Raw genomic sequence first — 22,377 nt, 5'->3', positions numbered from 1 at the left:
CACCTTGCCTCCCAGGTGCAAGGGTACGCGATGTCTCGGATCGTGTTTTCCGGGTCCTTAGGGGGGAGGGGGAGCAGCCCCAAGTCGTGGTCCACATTGGCACTAACGACATAGGTAGGAAAGGGGACAAGGATGTCAGGCAGGCTTTCAGGGAGCTAGGATGGAAGCTCAGAACTAGAACAAACAGAGTTGTTATCTCTGGGTTGTTGCCCGTGCCACGTGATAGTGAGATGAGGAATAGGGAGAGAGAGAGCATTTAAACACGTGGCTACAGGGATGGTGCAGGCGGGAGGGATTCAGATTTCTGGATAACTGGGGCTCTTTCTGGGGAAGGTGGGACCTCTACAGACAGGATGGTCTACATCTGAACCTGAGGGGCACAAATATCCTGGGGGGGGGAGATTTGTTAGTGCTCTTTGGGGGGGTTTAAACTAATGCAGCAGGGGCATGGGAACCTGGATTGTAGTTATAGGGTAAGGGAGAATGAGAGTATAGAGGTCAGGAGCACAGATTTGACGTCGCAGGAGGGGGCCAGTGTTCAGGTAGGTGGTTTGAAGTGTGTCTACTTCAATGCCAGGAGTATACGAAACAAGGTAGGGGAACTGGCAGCATGGGTTGGTACCTGGGACTTCGATGTTGTGGCCATTTCGGAGACATGGATAGAGCAGGGACAGGAATGGATGTTGCAGATTCCGGGGTTTAGGTGTTTTAGTAAGCTCAGAGAAGGAGGCAAAAGAGGGGGAGGTGTGGCGCTGCTAGTCAAGAGCAGTATTACGGTGGCGGAGAGGACGCTAGATGGGGACTCTTCTTCCGAGGTAGTATGGGCTGAAGTTAGAAACAGGAAAGGAGAGGTCACCCTGTTGGGAGTTTTTTATAGGCCTCCTAATAGTTCTAGGGATGTAGAGGAAAGGATGGCGAAGATGATTCTGGATAAGAGCGAAAGTAACAGGGTAGTTATTATGGGAGACTTTAACTTTCCAAATATTGACTGGAAAAGATATAGTTCGACTACAATAGATGGGTCGTTTTTTGTACAGTGTGTGCAGGAGGGTTTCCTGAAACAATATGTTGACAGGCCAACAAGAGGCGAGGCCACGTTGGATTTGGTTTTGGGTAATGAACCAGGCCAGGTGTTGGATTTGGAGGTAGGAGAGCACTTTGGGGACAGTGACCACAATTCGGTGACGTTTACGTTAATGATGGAAAGGGATTAGTATACACCGCAGGGCAAGAGTTATAGCTGGGGGAAGGGCAATTATGATGCCATTAGACGTGACTTGGGGGGGATAAGGTGGAGAAGTAGGCTGCAAGTGTTGGGCACACTGGATAAGTGGGGCTTGTTCAAGGATCAGCTACTGCGTGTTCTTGATAAGTATGTACCGGTCAGACAGGGAGGAAGGCGTCGAGTGAGGGAACCGTGGTTTACCAAGGAAGTGGAATCTCTTGTTAAGAGGAAGAAGGAGGCCTATGTGAAGATGAGGTGCGAAGTTTCGGTTGGGGCGATGGATAGTTTACAAGGTAGCGAGGAAGGATCTAAAGAGAGAGCTAAGACGAGCAAGGAGGGGACATGAGAAGTATTTGGCAGGAAGGATCAAGGAAAACCCAAAAGCTTTCTATAGGTATGTCAGGAATAAGCGAATGACTAGGGAAAGAGTAGGACCAGTCAAGGACAGGGATGGGAAATTGTGTGTGGAGTCTGAAGAGATAGGCGAGATACTAAATGAATATTTTTCGTCAGTATTCACTCAGGAAAAAGATAATGTTGTGGAGGAGAATGCTGAGCCCCAGGCTAATAGAATAGATGGCATTGAGGTACGTAGGGAAGAGGTGTTGGCAATTCTGGACAGGCTGAAAATAGATAAGTCCCCGGGACCTGATGGGATTTATCCTAGGATTCTCTGGGAGGCCAAGGAAGAGATTGCTGGACCTTTGGCTTTGATTTTTATGTCATCATTGGCTACAGGAATAGTGCCAGAGGACTGGAGGACAGCAAATGTGGTCCCTTTGTTCAAAAAGGGGAGCAGAGACAACCCCGGCAACTATAGACCGGTGAGCCTCACGTCTGTAGTGGGTAAAGTCTTGGAGGGGATTATAAGAGACAAGATTTATAATCATCTAGGTAGGAATAATATGATCAGGGATAGTCAGCATGGCTTTGTGAAGGGTAGGTCATGCCTCACAAACCTTATTGAGTTCTTTGAGAAGGTGACTGAACAGGTAGACGAGGGTAGAGCAGTTGATGTGGTGTATATGGATTTCAGCAAAGCGTTTGATAAGGTTCCCCACGGTAGGCTATTGCAAAAAATACGGAGGCTGGGGATTGAGGGTGATTTAGAGATGTGGATCAGAAATTGGCTAGCTGAAAGAAGACAGAGGGTGGTGGTTGATGGGAAATGTTCAGAATGGAGTACAGTCACAAGTGGAGTACCACAAGGATCTGTTCTGGGGCCGTTGCTGTTTGTCATTTTTATCAATGACCTAGAGGAAGGCGCAGAAGGGTGGGTGAGTAAATTTGCAGACGATACTAAAGTCGGTGGTGTTGTCGATAGTGTGGAAGGATGTAGCAGGTTACAGAGGGATATAGACAAGCTGCAGAGCTGGGCTGAGAGGTGGCAAATGGAGTTTAATGTAGAGAAGTGTGAGGTGATTCACTTTGGAAGGAATAACAGGAATGCGGAATATTTGGCTAATGGTAAAGTTCTTGAAGGTGTGGATGAGCAGAGGGATCTAGGTGTCCCTGTACATAGATCCCTGAAAGTTGCCACCCAGGTTGATAGGGTTGTGAAGAAGGCCTATGGAGTGTTGGCCTTTATTGGTAGAGGGATTGAGTTCCGGAGTCGGGAGGTCATGTTGCAGCTGTACAGAACTCTGGTACGGCCGCATTTGGAGTATTGCGTACAGTTCTGGTCACCGCATTATAGGAAGGACGTGGAGGCTTTGGAGCGGGTGCAGAGGAGATTTACCAGGATATTGCCTGGTATGGAGGGAAAATCTTATGAGGAAAGGCTGATGGACTTGAGGTTGTTTTCGTGTGAGAGAAGAAGGTTAAGAGGAGACTTAATAGAGGCATACAAAATGATCAGGGGGTTGGATAGGGTGGACAGTGAGAGCCTTCTCCCGCGGATGGATATGGCTGGCACGAGGGGACATAACTTTAAACTGAAGGGTAATAGATATAGGACAGAGGTCAGAGGTAGGTTCTTTATGCAAAGAGTAGTGAGGCCGTGGAATGCCCTACCTGCTACAGTAGTGAACTCGCCAACATTGAGGGCATTTAAAAGTTTATTGGATAAACATATGGATGATAATGGCATAGTGTAGGTTAGATGGCTTTTGTTTCGGTGCAACATCGTGGGCCGAAGGGCCTGTACTGCGCTGTATTGTTCAATGTTCTATGTTCTAGACTCAATCTGACTCGGCTGGTGGAACAAATGAAAGAGGATTTCAAAAGGTGGGACATGCAGCCGCTGTCGCTGGCGGGCAGAGTGCAGGCAATTAAGATGATGGTCCTCCCGAGGTTCCTATTTGTGTTTCAATGTCTCCCTATACTGATCACTAAGGCCTTCTTCAAAAAAATAGATAGGAGCATCATGAGCTTCGTGTGGGCAGGGAAGGCCCCGAGGGTAAGGAGGGGGTTCCTACAACGTAGCAGGGACAGAGGGGGACTGGCATTGCCGAATTTGGGCGACTATTACTGGGCCGCCAACGTGGCGATGATCCGTAAGTGGATGATAGAGGGAGAGGGGGTGGCGTGGAAAAGGCTGGAGATGGCGTCCTGCAAAGGAACGAGCTTAAAAGCGCTGGTGACGGCGCCGCTCTCCCCGAAAAAATTTACCACGAACCCAGTGGTGGCGGCAACATTAAGTATCTGGGGGCAATGGAGGCGACAGATGGGTGTGCTGGGAGCCTCGGTGTGGTCCCCGATTCATAAAACTGGAGTGGATGAAGTTTGCGCTGAGAGGATCGCTCAAGGGTTCACCAGACGGTGGCAATCGTTCCTCGACTATCTAGCGGAACATTAGGGGGAAGATCGATGGCCAGCAGCAGCAACCCAGTGGGGGGGGGGGGGAAGGGGGGGTAAATTGTATGTGTTTTTGGAGGGGGAGAGGGGGTGGGGGGAGCATTACTTCACGCTATTTGGTTACTTTACTATGTTAGTTAAACAATGTTATATTGCAGTTATCATGTTACCATTTTTGTTGATTTGTAAGGGAAAAAAATTGTGTTTGAAAGCTTTAATAAAATATATATATATTTTTTAAAATCTGGAATTGAAAGTCCAACGATGACCATGAAACTATTGTCAATTGTCGTAAAAACCCATCTGGTTCGCTAATGTCCTTTAGGGAAGGAAATAAGAACATAAGGACTAGGAGCAGGAGTCGGCCACCTGGCCCCTCGAGCCTGCTCCACCATTCAATGAGATCATGGCTGATCTTTTGTGGACTCAGCTCCACTTTCCGGCCCGAACACCATAACCCTTAATCCCTTTATTCTTCAAAAAACTATCTATCTTTATCTTAAACACATTTAATGAAGGAGCCTCTACTGCTTCACTGGGCAAGGAATTCCAGAGATTCACAACCCTTTGGGTGAAGAAGTTCTTCCTAAACTCAGTCCTAAATCTACTTCCCCTTATTTTGAGGCTATGCCCCCTAGTTCTGCTTTCACCCGCCAGTGGAAACAACCTGCCCGCATCTATCCTATCTATTCCCTTCATAATCTTATATGTTTCTATAAGATCCCCCCTCATCCTTCTAAATTCCAACGAGTACAGTCCCAGTCTACTCAACCTCTCCTCGTAATCCAACCCCTTCAGCTCTGGAATTAACCTAGTGAATCTCCTCTGCACATCCTCCAGTGCCAGTACGTCCTTTCTCAAGTAAGGAGACCAAAACTGAACACAATACTCCAGGTGTGGCCTCACTAACACCTTATACAATTGCAGCATAACCTCCCTAGTCTTAAACTCCATCCCTCTAGCAATGAAGGACAAAATTCCATTTGCCTTCTTAATCACCTGTTGCACCTGTAAACCAACTTTTTGAGACTCACGCACTAGCTCACCCAGGTCTCTCTGCACAGCAGCATGTTTTAATATTTTGTCATTTAAATAATAATCCCTTTTGCTGTTATTCCTACCAAAATGGATAACCTCACATTTGTCAACATTGTATTCCATCTGCCAGACCCTAGCCCATTCCCTTAACCTATCCAAATCCCTCTGCAGACTTCCGGTATCCTCTGCTCTTTTTGCTTTACCACTTAACTTAGTGTCGTCTGCAAACTTGGACACATTGCCCTTGGTCCCCAACTCCAAACCATCGATGTAAATTGTGAACAGTTGTGGGCCCAACACTGATCCCTGAGGGACACCACTAGCTTACCCTCCCCTTACCTGGTCTGGCCTACATGTGACTCCAGACCCACAGCAATGGGGTTGAGTCTTAACTGTGCCCTTAAGGGCAAATAGGGATGGGCAATAAATGCAGGCACAGCCTGCAACGCCCACGGCCCATGAGCAAATACATGTTTAAAAAAAATTTACAGATCTTTTTCAGATGGGCAGGCAGTGACTAGTGAGGTACCGCAGGGATCGGTGCTGGGACCCCAGCCATTCACAATATATATCAATGATTTAGATGAAGGAATGAAATGCAACATCTCCAAATTTTTGGATGACACCAAGTTGGGTGGGAGGGTGAGCTGTGAGGAGGACACAGAGATCCCTCAGTGTGATGTGGACAGGCTGAGTGAGTGGGTAAATGAACGGCAGATGCGGTATAATGTGGATAAACGCGAGGTTCTCCACTTTGGCAGCAAAAACAAGAACAAAGAATCAAGAACAGCTGCAACATGACTTGCCAATGTTTATATTCAATGCCCCGACCGATGAAGGCCAGCATGCTGTATGCCTTCTTGACCACCTTATCCACAAATGTTGCCGCTTTCAATGATCAGTGGGCATACACGCCCAGATCTCTTCCTGAAAGTGAACCCTCGGAAGGCGACGGGCCCGGACGGGATCCCTGGTCGTGCACTCAGAGCCTACGCGGACCAGCTGGCAGAGGTATTCACGAACATCTTTAACCTGTCCCTACTTGACAAATATATGAATAGGATGGGAATAGAAGGATACGGACCCAGGAAGTGTAGAAGATTGTAGTTTAGTCGGGCAGCATGGTCGGCACGGGCTTGGAGGGCCAAAGGGCCTGTTCCTGTGCTGTACATTTCTTTGTTCTTTGTTCTTTGTACTCCAGTCCAAGGTCCCCACCTGCTTCAAGAAGACCACCATCATACCGGTACCAAAGAAGAACCAGGCAACGTGCCTCAATGACTACCGACCAGTGGCCCTGACTTCAATCGTAATGAAGTGCTTCGAGAGGTTGGTCACGAAGTGCATCACCTCCATACTCCCAGAACGCCTTGATCCACTGCAATTCGCATACCGCTGCAACCGGTCCACAGCAGACACCATTTCCCTGGCCCTACACTCATCCCTAGAGCATCTCGAAAACAAGGACGCCTACATCAGACTCCTATTTATTGACAACAGCTCCGCCTTCAACACCATAATCCCAGCCAAGCTCATATCAAAGCTCCAAGACCTAGGACTTGGCTCCTCACTCTGCAACTGGATCCTCGATTTTCTGACCCAGACCACAATCAGTAAGAATAAACAACAACACCTCCTCCACAATAGTCCTCAATACCGGCACCCCGCAAGGCTGCGTACTTAGCCCCCTACTCTACTCCCTGTACACACACGACTGCGTGGCAAAACTTGGTTCCAACTCCATCTACAAGTTTGCTGATGTCACGATCTTGAACAACGATGAATCAGAATACAGGAGGGAGATAGAGAACTTAGTGCAGAGGGGATGGTGCCCGTGACAATAAACAAATCCAATCCAACAGTGTGGTGACCCTGGGGACAGTGTGTGTGACCCTGGGGAGAGTGTGTGTGACCCAGGAAATAGTGTGTGTGACCCAGGGGATAGTGTGTGTGCCAGGTGTGTGAGACGCAGGGGAATGAGACACCCGGGAGTGTGTGTCACCCCGGGGACTGTGTGCCCCAGGGGAGTGTGTCACCCAGGGGAGTGTGCGACCCGGGGGAGTGTGTGTCACCCAGGGGAGTGTGTGTCACCCAGGGGAGTGTGTGTCACCCAGGGGAGAGTGCGTCACCCAGGGGAGAATGTCACCCAGGGGAGAATGTCACCCAGGGGAGAGTGTGTCACCCAGGGGAGAGTGTGTGTCACCCAGGGGAGAGTGTGTGTCACCTAGGGGAGAGTGTGTGTCACCCAGGGGAGTGTGTGTCACCCAGGGGAGTGTGTGTCACCCAGGGGAGTGTGTCACCCAGGGGAGAGTGCGTCACCCAGGGGAGAGTGCGTCACCCAGGGGAGAATGTCACCCAGGGGAGAATGTCACCCAGGGGAGTGTGTCACCCAGGGGAGAGAGTGTCACCCAGGGGAGAGAGTGTCACCCAGGGGAGAGAGTGTCACCCAGGGGAGAGTCTCACCCAGGGGAGAGAGTGTCACCCAGGGGAGAGTGTGTCCCAGGGGAGAGTGTGTCCCAGGGGAGAGTGTGTCCCAGGGGAGAGAGTGTGACCAAGGGGATAATGTCACCCAGGGGAGAGTGTGTCACCCAGGGGAGAGTGTGACACCCAGGGGAGAGTGTGACACCCAGGGGAGAGTGTGACACCCAGGGGAGAGTGTGACACCCAGGGGAGAGTGTGTGACCCAGGGAAGTGTGTGTCACCCAGGGAAGTGTGTGTCACCCAGGGAAGTGTGTGTGACCCAGAGGAGAGTGTGAGACCCAGGGGAGAGTGTGTCACCCAGGGGAGAGTGTGTGACCCAGGGGAGAGTGTGGCCCAGGGGAGCGTGTGTCACCCAGGGGAGAGTGTGTCCCAGGGGAGAGTGTGTCCCAGGGGAGAGTGTGTCACCCAGGGGTGAGCGTGTGACCCAGGGGAGAGTGTGTGACCCAAGGGAGAGTGTGTCCCAGGGGAGAGTGTGTCACCCAGGGGAGAGTGTGTCACCCAGGAGAGAGTGTGTCCCAGGGGAGAGTGTGTCACCCAGGGGAGAGTGTGTCACCCAGGGGAGAGTGTGTCACCCAGGGGGGGTGTCACCCAGGGGAGAGTGTGTCCCAGGGGAGAGTGTGTCACGCAGGGGAGTGTGTCACACAGGGGAGAGTGTGTCACCCAGGGGAGAGTGTGCCCCAGGGGAGAGTGGGTCACCCAGAGGAGAGTGTGTCACCCAGGGGAGAGTGTGTCCCAGGGGAGAGTGTGTCCCAGGGGAGATTGGGTCACCCAGGGGAGAGTGTGCCACCCATGGGAGAGTGTGTCACCCAGTGGGGGGTGTCATCCAGGGGAGAGTGTGTCACCCAGGGGAGAGTGTGTCCCAGGGGAGAGTGTGTCACCCAGGGGGGGTGTGACCCAGGGGAGAGTGTGTCACCCAGGGGAGAGTGTGTCATCCAGGGGGGGTGTCACCCAGGGGAGAGTGTGTGACCCAGGGGAGAGTATGTGACCCAGGGGAGAGTGTGTCACCCAGGGGAGAGTGTGTGACCCAGGGGAGAGTGTGTCACCCAGGGGAGAGTGTGTGACCCAGGGGAGAGTGTGTCACCCAGGGGAGAGTGTGTGACCCAGGGGAGAGTGTCACCCAGGGGAGAGTGTGTCACCCAGGGGAGAGTGTGTGACCCAGGGGAGAGTGTGTCACCCAGGGGAGAGTGTGTGACCCAGGGGAGTGTGTGTCACCCAGGGGAGAGTGTGTGACCCAGGGGAGTGTGTGTCACCCAGGGGAGAGTGTGACCCAGGGGAGAGTGTGACCCAGGGGAGAGTGTGTGACCCAGGGGAGAGTGTGTCACCCAGGAGAGAGTGTGTCACCCAGGGGGGGTGTGACCCAGGGGGGGGTGTGACCCAGGGGAGAGTGTGTGACCCAGGGGAGAGTGTGTGACCCAGGGGAGAGTGTGTCACCCAGGGGAGAGTGTGTGTCACCCAGGGGAGAGAGTGTCACCCAGGGGAGAGTGTGTGACCCAGGGGAGAGTGTGTCACCCAGGGGAGAGTGTGACCCAGGGGAGAGTGTGTCACCCAGGGGAGAGTGTGTCACCCAGGGGAGAGTGTGTGACCCAGGGGAGAGTGTAGAGAGTGTGTCACCCAGGGGAGAGTGTGTGTCACCCAGGGGAGTGTGTGTGTCACCCAGGGGAGAGTGTGTGTCACCCAGGGGAGAGAGTGTCACCCAGGGGAGAGTGTGTGACCCAGGGGAGAGTGTGTCACCCAGGGGAGAGTGTGACCCAGGGGAGAGTGTGACCCCCAGGGGAGAGTGTGTCACCCAGGGGAGAGTGTGACCCAGGGGAGAGTGTGTCACCCAGGGGAGAGTGTGTCACCCAGGGGAGAGTGTGTCACCCAGGGGAGAGTGTGTGACCCAGGGTGGGTGTGACCCAGGGGAGAGTGTAGAGAGTGTGTCACCCAGGGGAGAGTGTGTGTCACCCAGGGGAGAATGTCACCCAGGGGAGTGTGTGTGACCCAGGGGAGAGTGTGTCACCCAGGGGAGAGTGTGTCCCGGGGGAGAGTGTGTCCCGGGCTCTGTACCTCTCGGTCCTCTGTCAGTTCCAGCCTCTCTCTCTCCGCTCCCACTCGCTCCAGGATCCAGCACCCGTCGCAAAGAGCGAGCCCCGCCGCCATTGCGGTCACTCCTCCAGCACGTCCCAATCCATCACCGACAACATCGATCACTCCTCCAGCACGTCCCAATCCATCACCGACAACATCGATCACTCCTCCAGCACGTCCCAATCCATCACCGACAACATCGATCACTGCTCCAGCACGTCCCAATCCATCACCGACAACATCGATCACTCCTCCAGCACGTCCCAATCCATCACCGACAACATCGATCAGGCCTCCAGCACGGCCCAATTCATCACCGACAACATCGATCAGGCCTCCAGCACCTCCCAATCCATCACCGACAACATCGATCAGGCCTTCAGCACGGCCCAATCCATCACCGACAACATCGATCAGGCCTTCAGCACGGCCCAATCCATCACCGACAACATCGATCTCTGTCCGATGGGGATATTTATTCACTCTGTCCGATGGGGATATTTATTCACTGTGTCCGATGGGGATATTTATTCACTGTGTCCGATGGGGATATTTATTCACTGTGTCTGATGGGGATATTTATTCACTCTGTCCGATGGGGATATTTATTCACTCTGTCCGATGGGGATATTTATTCTCTCTGTCCGATGGGGATATTTATTCACTGTGTCCGATGGGGATATTTATTCACTCTGTCCGATGGGGATATTTATTCACTCTGTCCGATGGGGATATTTATTCACTGTGTCCGATGGGGATATTTATTCACTCTGTCCGATGGGGATATTTATTCTCTCTGTCCGATGGGGATATTTATTCACTCTGTCCGATGGGGATATTTATTCACTCTGTCCGATGGGGATATTTATTCTCTCTGTCCGATGGGGATATTTATTCACTCTGTCCGATGGGGATATTTATTCACTGTGTCCGATGGGGATATTTATTCTCTCTGTCCGATGGGGATATTTATTCTCTCTGTCCGATGGGGATATTTATTCACTGTGTCCGATGGGGATATTTATTCACTCTGTCCGATGGGGATATTTATTCACTGTGTCCGATGGGGATATTTATTCACTGTGTCCGATGGGGATATTTATTCACTGTGTCCGATGGGGATATTTATTCACTCTGTCCGATGGGGATATTTATTCACTCTGTCCGATGGGGATATTTATTCACTCTGTCCGATGGGGATATTTATTCACTGTGTCCGATGGGGATATTTATTCACTGTGTCCGATGGGGATATTTATTCACTCTGTCCGATGGGGATATTTATTCACTCTGTCCGATGGGGATATTTATTCACTCTGTCCGATGGGGATATTTATTCACTGTGTCCGATGGGGATATTTATTCACTCTGTCCGATGGGGATATTTATTCACTGTGTCCGATGGGGATATTTATTCTCTCTGTCCGATGGGGATATTTATTCACTGTGTCCGATGGGGATATTTATTCACTGTCCGATGGGGATATTTATTCACTCTGTCCGATGGGGATATTTATTCACTGTGTCCGATGGGGATATTTATTCACTCTGTCCGATGGGGATATTTATTCACTCTGTCCGATGGGGATATTTATTCACTGTGTCCGATGTGGATATTTATTCACTCTGTCCGATGGGGATATTTATTCACTGTGTCCGATGGGGATATTTATTCACTGTGTCCGATGTGGATATTTATTCACTCTGTCCGATGGGGATATTTATTCACTGTGTCCGATGGGGATATTTATTCACTCTGTCCGATGTGGATATTTATTCACTCTGTCCGATGGGGATATTTATTCACTGTGTCCGATGTGGATATTTATTCACTCTGTCCGATGGGGATATTTATTCACTGTGTCCGATGGGGATATTTATTCACTCTGTCCGATGGGGATATTTATTCACTCTGTCCGATGGGGATATTTATTCACTCTGTCCGATGGGGATATTTATTCACTGTGTCCGATGGGGATATTTATTCACTGTGTCCGATGGGGATATTTATTCACTCTGTCCGATGGGGATATTTATTCACTGTGTCCGATGGGGATATTTATTCACTCTGTCCGATGGGGATATTTATTCACTGTGTCCGATGGGGATATTTATTCACTGTGTCCGATGGGGATATTTATTCACTCTGTCCGATGGGGATATTTATTCACTGTGTCCGATGGGGATATTTATTCACTCTGTCCGATGGGGATATTTATTCACTCTGTCCGATGGGGATATTTATTCACTGTGTCCGATGGGGATATTTATTCACACTGTCCGATGGGGATATTTATTCACTCTGTCCGATGGGGATATTTATTCACTCTGTCCGATGGGGATATTTATTCACTGTGTCCGATGGGGATATTTATTCACTGTGTCCGATGGGGATATTTATTCACTCTGTCCGATGGGGATATTTATTCACTCTGTCCGATGGGGATATTTATTCACTGTGTCCGATGGGGATATTTATTCACTGTGTCCGATGGGGATATTTATTCACTGTGTCCGATGGGGATATTTATTCACTCTGTCCGATGGGGATATTTATTCACTCTGTCCGATGGGGATATTTATTCACTCTGTCCGATGGGGATATTTATTCACTGTGTCCGATGGGGATATTTATTCACTGTCCGATGGGGATATTTATTCACTGTGTCCGATGGGGATATTTATTCACTCTGTCCGATGGGGATATTTATTCACTCTGTCCGATGGGGATATTTATTCACTGTGTCCGATGGGGATATTTATTCACTCTGTCCGATGGGGATATTTATTCACTGTGTCCGATGGGGATATTTATTCACTCTGTCCGATGGGGATATTTATTCACTCTGTCCGATGGGGATATTTATTCACTGTGTCCGATGGGGATATTTATTCACTCTGTCCGATGGGGATATTTATTCACTGTGTCCGATGGGGATATTTATTCACTGTGTCCGATGGGGATATTTATTCACTCTGTCCGATGGGGATATTTATTCACTGTGTCCGATGGGGATATTTATTCACTCTGTCCGATGGGGATATTTATTCACTCTGTCCGATGGGGATATTTATTCACTCTGTCCGATGGGGATATTTATTCACTGTGTCCGATGGGGATATTTATTCACTCTGTCCGATGGGGATATTTATTCACTCTGTCCGATGGGGATATTTATTCACTCTGTCCGATGGGGATATTTATTCACTCTGTCCGATGGGGATATTTATTCACTGTGTCCGATGGGGATATTTATTCACTCTGTCCGATGGGGATATTTATTCACTGTGTCCGATGGGGATATTTATTCACTGTCCGATGGGGATATTTATTCACTGTGTCCGATGGGGATATTTATTCACTCTGTCCGATGGGGATATTTATTCACTCTGTCCGATGGGGATATTTATTCACTGTGTCCGATGGGGATATTTATTCACTCTGTCCGATGGGGATATTTATTCACTGTGTCCGATGGGGATATTTATTCACTCTGTCCGATGGGGATATTTATTCTCTCTGTCCGATGGGGATATTTATTCACTGTGTCCGATGGGGATATTTATTCACTGTGTCCGATGGGGATATTTATTCACTCTGTCCGATGGGGATATTTATTCACTCTGTCCGATGGGGATATTTATTCACTCTGTCCGATGGGGATATTTATTCACTGTGTCCGATGGGGATATTTATTCACTGTGTCCGATGGGGATATTTATTCACTGTGTCCGATGGGGATATTTATTCACTCTGTCCGATGGGGATATTTATTCACTCTGTCCGATGGGGATATTTATTCACTGTGTCCGATGGGGATATTTATTCACTGTGTCCGATGGGGATATTTATTCACTGTGTCCGATGGGGATATTTATTCACTGTGTCCGATGGGGATATTTATTCACTGTGTCCGATGGGGATATTTATTCACTGTGTCCGATGGGGATATTTATTCACTGTGTCCGATGGGGATATTTATTCACTGTGTCCGATGGGGATATTTATTCACTGTGTCCGATGGGGATATTTATTCACTGTGTCCGATGGGGATATTTATTCACTCTGTCCGATGGGGATATTTATTCACTGTGTCCGATGGGGATATTTATTCACTCTGTCCGATGGGGATATTTATTCACTCTGTCCGATGGGGATATTTATTCACTGTGTCCGATGGGGATATTTATTCACTCTGTCCGATGGGGATATTTATTCACTGTGTCCGATGGGGATATTTATTCACTGTGTCCGATGGGGATATTTATTCACTCTGTCCGATGGGGATATTTATTCACTGTGTCCGATGGGGATATTTATTCACTCTGTCCGATGGGGATATTTATTCACTCTGTCCGATGGGGATATTTATTCACTGTGTCCGATGGGGATATTTATTCACTCTGTCCGATGGGGATATTTATTCACTGTGTCCGATGGGGATATTTATTCACTCTGTCCGATGGGGATATTTATTCACTCTGTCCGATGGGGATATTTATTCACTGTGTCCGATGGGGATATTTATTCACTCTGTCCGATGGGGATATTTATTCACTGTGTCCGATGGGGATATTTATTCACTCTGTCCGATGGGGATATTTATTCACTGTGTCCGATGGGGATATTTATTCACTGTGTCCGATGGGGATATTTATTCACTCTGTCCGATGGGGATATTTATTCACTGTGTCCGATGGGGATATTTATTCACTCTGTCCGATGGGGATATTTATTCACTGTGTCGATGGGGATATTTATTCACTCTGTCCGATGGGGATATTTATTCACTCTGTCCGATGGGGATATTTATTCACTGTGTCCGATGGGGATATTTATGTCCGATGGGGATATTTATTCACTCTGTCCGATGGGATATTTATTCACTCTGTCCGATGGGGATATTATTCACTCTGTCCGATGGGATATTTATTCACTCTGTCCGATGGAGATATTTATTCACTGTGTCCGATGGGGATATTTATTCACTCTGTCCGATGGGGATATTTATTCACTGTGTCCGATGGGGATATTTATTCACTCTGTCCGATGGGGATATTTATTTATGCACTGTGTCCGATGGGATATTTATTCACTCTGTCCGATGGGGATATTTATTCACTGTGTCCGATGGGGATATTTATTCACTGTGTCCGATGGGGATATTTATTCACTCTGTCCGATGGGGATATTTATTCACTGTGTCCGATGGGGATATTTATTCACTCTGTCCGATGGGGATATTTATTCACTCTGTCCGATGGGGATATTTATTCACTGTGTCCGATGGGGATATTTATTCACTCTGTCCGATGGGGATATTTATTCACTCTGTCCGATGGGGATATTTATTCACTCTGTCCGATGGGGGTATTTATTTATGCACTGTGTCCGATGGGGATATTTATTCACTCTGTCCGATGGGGATATTTATTCACTGTGTCCGATGGGGATATTTATTCACTCTGTCCGATGGGGATATTTATTCACTGTGTCCGATGGGGATATTTATTCACTCTGTCCGATGGGGATATTTATTCACTGTGTCCGATGGGGATATTTATTCACTCTGTCCGATGGGGATATTTATTCACTGTGTCCGATGGGGATATTTATTCACTCTGTCCGATGGGGATATTTATTCACTCTGTCCGATGGGGATATTTATTCACTGTGTCCGATGGGGATATTTATTCACTCTGTCCGATGGGGATATTTATTCACTGTGTCCGATGGGGATATTTATTCACTCTGTCCGATGGGGATATTTATTCACTGTGTCCGATGGGGATATTTATTCACTCTGTCCGATGGGGATATTTATTCACTGTGTCCGATGGGGATATTTATTCACTCTGTCCGATGGGGATATTTATTCACTCTGTCCGATGGGGATATTTATTCACTGTGTCCGATGGGGATATTTATTCACTGTGTCCGATGGGGATATTTATTCACTCTGTCCGATGGGGATATTTATTCACTGTGTCCGATGGGGATATTTATTCACTCTGTCCGATGGGGATATTTATTCACTCTGTCCGATGGGGATATTTATTCACTCTGTCCGATGGGGATATTTATTCACTGTGTCCGATGGGGATATTTATTCACTCTGTCCGATGGGGATATTTATTCACTCTGTCCGATGGGGATATTTATTCACTGTGTCCGATGGGGATATTTATTCACTCTGTCCGATGGGGATATTTATTCACTGTGTCCGATGGGGATATTTATTCACTCTGTCCGATGGGGATATTTATTCACTGTGTCCGATGGGGATATTTATTCACTCTGTCCGATGGGGATATTTATTCACTCTGTCCGATGGGGATATTTATTCACTCTGTCCGATGGGATATTTATTCACTCTGTCCGATGGGGATATTTATTCACTCTGTCCGATGGGGATATTTATTCACTCTGTCCGATGGGGATATTTATTCACTGTGTCCGATGGGGATATATATTCACTGTGTCCGATGGGGATATTTATTCTCTCTGTCCGATGGGGATATTTATTCACTCTGTCCGATGGGGATATTTATTCACTCTGTCCGATGGGGATATTTATTCACTCTGTCCGATGGGGATATTTATTCACTCTGTCCGATGGGGATATTTATTCACTCTGTCCGATGGGGATATTTATTCACTCTGTCCGATGGGGATATTTATTCACTCTGTCCGATGGGGATATTTATTCACTCTGTCCGATGGGGATATTTATTCACTGTGTCCGATGGGGATATTTATTCACTGTGTCCGATGGGGATATTTATTCACTGTGTCCGATGGGGATATTTATTCACTGTGTCCGATGGGGATATTTATTCACTCTGTCCGATGGGGATATTTATTCACTGTGTCCGATGGGGATATTTATTCACTCTGTCCGATGGGGATATTTATTCTCTCTGTCCGATGGGGATATTTATTCACTGTGTCCGATGGGGATATTTATTCACTGTGTCCGATGGGGATATTTATTCACTGTGTCCGATGGGGATATTTATTCACTCTGTCCGATGGGGATATTTATTCACTCTGTCCGATGGGGATATTTATTCACTCTGTCCGATGGGGATATTTATTCACTGTGTCCGATGGGGATATTTATTCACTCTGTCCGATGGGGATATTTATTCACTGTGTCCGATGGGGATATTTATTCACTCTGTCCGATGGGGATATTTATTCACTGTGTCCGATGGGGATATTTATTCACTCTGTCCGATGGGGATATTTATTCACTGTGTCCGATGGGGATATTTATTCACTCTGTCCGATGGGGATATTTATTCACTGTGTCCGATGGGGATATTTATTCACTGTGTCCGATGGGGATATTTATTCACTCTGTCCGATGGGGATATTTATTCACTCTGTCCGATGGGGATATTTATTCACTGTGTCCGATGGGGATATTTATTCACTGTGTCCGATGGGGATATTTATTCACTCTGTCCGATGGGGATATTTATTCACTCTGTCCGATGGGGATATTTATTCACTGTGTCCGATGGGGATATTTATTCACTGTGTCCGATGGGGATATTTATTCACTCTGTCCGATGGGGATATTTATTCACTCTGTCCGATGGGGATATTTATTCACTGTGTCCGATGGGGATATTTATTCACTGTGTCCGATGGGGATATTTATTCACTCTGTCCGATGGGGATATTTATTCACTCTGTCCGATGGGGATATTTATTCACTGTGTCCGATGGGGATATTTATTCACTCTGTCCGATGGGGATATTTATTCACTCTGTCCGATGGGGATATTTATTCACTGTGTCCGATGGGGATATTTATTCACTCTGTCCGATGGGGATATTTATTCACTCTGTCCGATGGGGATATTTATTCACTCTGTCCGATGGGGATATTTATTCACTGTGTCCGATGGGATATTTATTCACTCTGTCCGATGGGGATATTTATTCTCTCTGTCCGATGGGGATATTTATTCACTCTGTCCGATGGGGATATTTATTCACTCTGTCCGATGGGGATATTTATTCACTCTGTCCGATGGGGATATTTATTCACTCTGTCCGATGGGGATATTTATTCACTCTGTCCGATGGGGATATTTATTCACTCTGTCCGATGGGGATATTTATTCACTGTGTCCGATGGGGATATTTATTCACTCTGTCCGATGGGGATATTTATTCACTCTGTCCGATGGGGATATTTATTCACTGTGTCCGATGGGGATATTTATTCACTCTGTCCGATGGGGATATTTATTCACTGTGTCCGATGGGGATATTTATTCACTCTGTCCGATGGGGATATTTATTCACTGTGTCCGATGGGGATATTTATTCTCTCTGTCCGATGGGGATATTTATTCACTCTGTCCGATGGGGATATTTATTCACTGTGTCCGATGGGGATATTTATTCACTGTGTCCGATGGGGATATTTATTCACTCTGTCCGATGGGGATATTTATTCACTGTGTCCGATGGGGATATTTATTCACTGTGTCCGATGGGGATATTTATTCACTGTGTCCGATGGGGATATTTATTCACTGTGTCCGATGGGGATATTTATTCACTGTGTCCGATGGGGATATTTATTCACTCTGTCCGATGGGGATATTTATTCACTGTGTCCGATGGGGATATTTATTCACTCTGTCCGATGGGGATATTTATTCACTGTGTCCGATGGGGATATTTATTCACTCTGTCCGATGGGGATATTTATTCACTCTGTCCGATGGGGATATTTATTCACTGTGTCCGATGGGGATATTTATTCACTCTGTCCGATGGGGATATTTATTCACTGTGTCCGATGGGGATATTTATTCACTCTGTCCGATGGGGATATTTATTCACTGTGTCCGATGGGGATATTTATTCACTCTGTCCGATGGGGATATTTATTCACTGTGTCCGATGGGGATATTTATTCACTCTGTCCGATGGGGATATTTATTCACTCTGTCCGATGGGGATATTTATTCACTCTGTCCGATGGGGATATTTATTCACTCTGTCCGATGGGGATATTTATTCACTGTGTCCGATGGGGATATTTATTCACTGTGTCCGATGGGGATATTTATTCACTGTGTCCGATGGGGATATTTATTCACTGTGTCCGATGGGGATATTTATTCACTGTGTCCGATGGGGATATTTATTCACTCTGTCCGATGGGGATATTTATTCACTGTGTCCGATGGGGATATTTATTCACTCTGTCCGATGGGGATATTTATTCACTGTGTCCGATGGGGATATTTATTCACTCTGTCCGATGGGGATATTTATTCACTCTGTCCGATGGGGATATTTATTCACTGTGTCCGATGGGGATATTTATTCACTCTGTCCGATGGGGATATTTATTCACTGTGTCCGATGGGGATATTTATTCACTCTGTCCGATGGGGATATTTATTCACTGTGTCCGATGGGGATATTTATTCACTCTGTCCGATGGGGATATTTATTCACTGTGTCCGATGGGGATATTTATTCACTCTGTCCGATGGGGATATTTATTCACTCTGTCCGATGGGATATTTATTCACTCTGTCCGATGGGTATATTTATTCACTCTGTCCGATGGGGATATTTATTCACTCTGTCCGATGGGGATATTTATTCACTGTGTCCGATGGGGATATTTATTCACTCTGGTCCGATGGGGATATTTATTCACTGTGTCCGATGGGGATATTTATTCACTGTGTCCGATGGGGATATTTATTCACTCTGTCCGATGGGGATATTTATTCACTGTGTCCGATGGGGATATTTATTCACTGTGTCCGATGGGGATATTTATTCACTGCGTCCGATGGGGATATTTATTCACTGTGTCCGATGGGGATATTTATTCACTGTGTCCGATGGGGATATTTATTCACTCTGTCCGATGGGGATATTTATTCACTGTGTCCGATGGGGATATTTATTCACTCTGTCCGATGGGGATATTTATTCACTCTGTCCGATGGGGATATTTATTCACTGTGTCCGATGGGGATATTTATTCACTGTGTCCGATGGGGATATTTATTCACTGTGTCCGATGGGGATATTTATTCACTCTGTCCGATGGGATATTTATTCACTCTGTCCGATGGGGATATTTATTCACTGTGTCCGATGGGGATATTTATTCACTGTGTCCGATGGGGATATTTATTCACTCTGTCCGATGGGGATATTTATTCACTGTGTCCGATGGGGATATTTATTCACTGTGTCCGATGGGGATATTTATTCACTGTGTCCGATGGGGATATTTATTCACTCTGTCCGATGGGGATATTTATTCACTGTGTCCGATGGGGATATTTATTCACTGTGTCCGATGGGGATATTTATTCACTCTGTCCGATGGGGATATTTATTCACTCTGTCCGATGGGATATTTATTCACTCTGTCCGATGGGGATATTTATTCACTGTGTCCGATGGGATATTTATTCACTCTGTCCGATGGGGATATTTATTCACTCTGTCCGATGGGGATATTTATTCACTCTGTCCGATGGGGATATTTATTCACTCTGTCCGATGGGGATATTTATTCACTCTGTCCGATGGGGATATTTATTCACTCTGTCCGATGGGGATATTTATTCACTGTGTCCGATGGGGATATTTATTCACTCTGTCCGATGGGGATATTTATTCACTGTGTCCGATGGGGATATTTATTCACTGTGTCCGATGGGGATATTTATTCTCTGTGTCCGATGGGGATATTTATTCACTGTGTCCGATGGGGATATTTATTCACTGTGTCCGTTGGGGATATTTATTCACTGTGTCCGATGGGGATATTTATTCACTGTGTCCGATGGGGATATTTATTCACTGTGTCCGATGGGGATATTTATTCACTGTGTCCGATGGGGATATTTATTCACTCTGTCCGATGGGGATATTTATTCACTGTGTCCGATGGGGATATTTATTCACTGTGTCCGATGGGGATATTTATTCACTGTGTCCGATGGGGATATTTATTCACTGTGTCCGATGGGGATATTTATTCACTGTGTCCGATGGGGATATTTATTCACTGTGTCCGATGGTGATATTTATTCACTGTGTCCGATGGGGATATTTATTCACTCTGTCCGATGGGGATATTTATTCACTGTGTCCGATGGGGATATTTATTCACTGTGTCCGATGGGGATATTTATTCACTCTGTCCGATGGGGATATTTATTCACTCTGTCCGATGGGGATATTTATTCACTCTGTCCGATGGGGATATTTATTCACTCTGTCCGATGGGGATATTTATTCACTCTGTCCGATGGGGATATTTATTCACTCTGTCCGATGGGGATATTTATTCACTCTGTCCCGATGGGGATATTTATTCACTCTGTCCGATGGGGATATTTATTCACTGTGTCCGATGGGGATATTTATTCACTGTGTCCGATGGGGATATTTATTCACTCTGTCCGATGGGGATATTTATTCACTGTGTCCGATGGGGATATTTATTCACTCTGTCCGATGGGGATATTTATTCACTCTGTCCGATGGGGATATTTATTCACTCTGTCCGATGGGGATATTTATTCACTGTGTCCGATGGGGATATTTATTCACTGTGTCCGATGGGGATATTTATTCACTCTGTCCGATGGGATATTTATTCACTGTGTCCGATGGGGATATTTATTCACTGTGTCCGATGGGGATATTTATTCTCTCTGTCCGATGGGGATATTTATTCACTCTGTCCGATGGGGATATTTATTCACTGTGTCCGATGGGGATATTTATTCACTCTGTCCGATGGGGATATTTATTCACTGTGTCCGATGGGGATATTTATTCACTGTGTCCGATGGGGATATTTATTCACTCTGTCCGATGGGGATATTTATTCACTCTGTCCGATGGGGATATTTATTCACTCTGTCCGATGGGGATATTTATTCACTCTGTCCGATGGGGATATTTATTCACTCTGTCCGATGGGGATATTTATTCACTGTGTCCGATGGGGATATTTATTCACTCTGTCCGATGGGGATATTTATTCACTCTGTCCGATGGGGATATTTATTCACTGTGTCCGATGGGGATATTTATTCACTCTGTCCGATGGGGATATTTATTCACTGTGTCCGATGGGGATATTTATTCACTCTGTCCGATGGGGATATTTATTCACTGTGTCCGATGGGGATATTTATTCACTCTGTCCGATGGGGATATTTATTCACTGTGTCCGATGGGGATATTTATTCACTCTGTCCGATGGGGATATTTATTCACTGTGTCCGATGGGGATATTTATTCACTGTGTCCGATGGGGATATTTATTCACTCTGTCCGATGGGGATATTTATTCACTCTGTCCGATGGGGATATTTATTCACTGTGTCCGATGGGATATTTATTCACTCTGTCCGATGGGGATATTTATTCACTCTGTCCGATGGGGATATTTATTCACTCTGTCCGATGGGGATATTTATTCACTCTGTCCGATGGGGATATTTATTCACTCTGTCCGATGGGGATATTTATTCACTCTGTCCGATGGGGATATTTATTCACTCTGTCCAATGGGGATATTTATTCACTCTGTCCGATGGGGATATTTATTCACTCTGTCCGATGGGGATATTTATTCACTCTGTCCGATGGGGATATTTATTCACTCTGTCCGATGGGGATATTTATTCACTGTGTCCGATGGTGATATTTATTCACTCTGTCCGATGGGGATATTTATTCTCTCTGTCCG

The 22,377-nt window shown here is 46.8% G+C and overlaps 1 protein-coding gene across 1 annotated transcript in view; it reads right to left on the bottom strand.

Annotated features, from left to right (window-relative positions):
• The window catches only part of rnf8 (ring finger protein 8, E3 ubiquitin protein ligase), a 149,896-nt gene that overhangs the window by 59,747 nt on the left and 67,772 nt on the right, over positions 1-22,377 (bottom strand). The window contains exon 2 of the mRNA XM_072500599.1: positions 9,537-10,062. Within this exon, the coding sequence (XP_072356700.1) occupies positions 9,537-10,062 (526 nt within the window). The remainder of the gene's footprint in view (positions 1-9,536; positions 10,063-22,377) is intronic.

This window comes from Scyliorhinus torazame, chromosome 4 (assembly GCF_047496885.1).
Source record: "Scyliorhinus torazame isolate Kashiwa2021f chromosome 4, sScyTor2.1, whole genome shotgun sequence".
In the NCBI taxonomy this organism is placed as follows: domain Eukaryota; kingdom Metazoa; phylum Chordata; class Chondrichthyes; order Carcharhiniformes; family Scyliorhinidae; genus Scyliorhinus; species Scyliorhinus torazame.
Note: the sequence above shows the minus strand (reverse complement) of the source record. Positions and strands in the feature narration are given on the sequence as shown.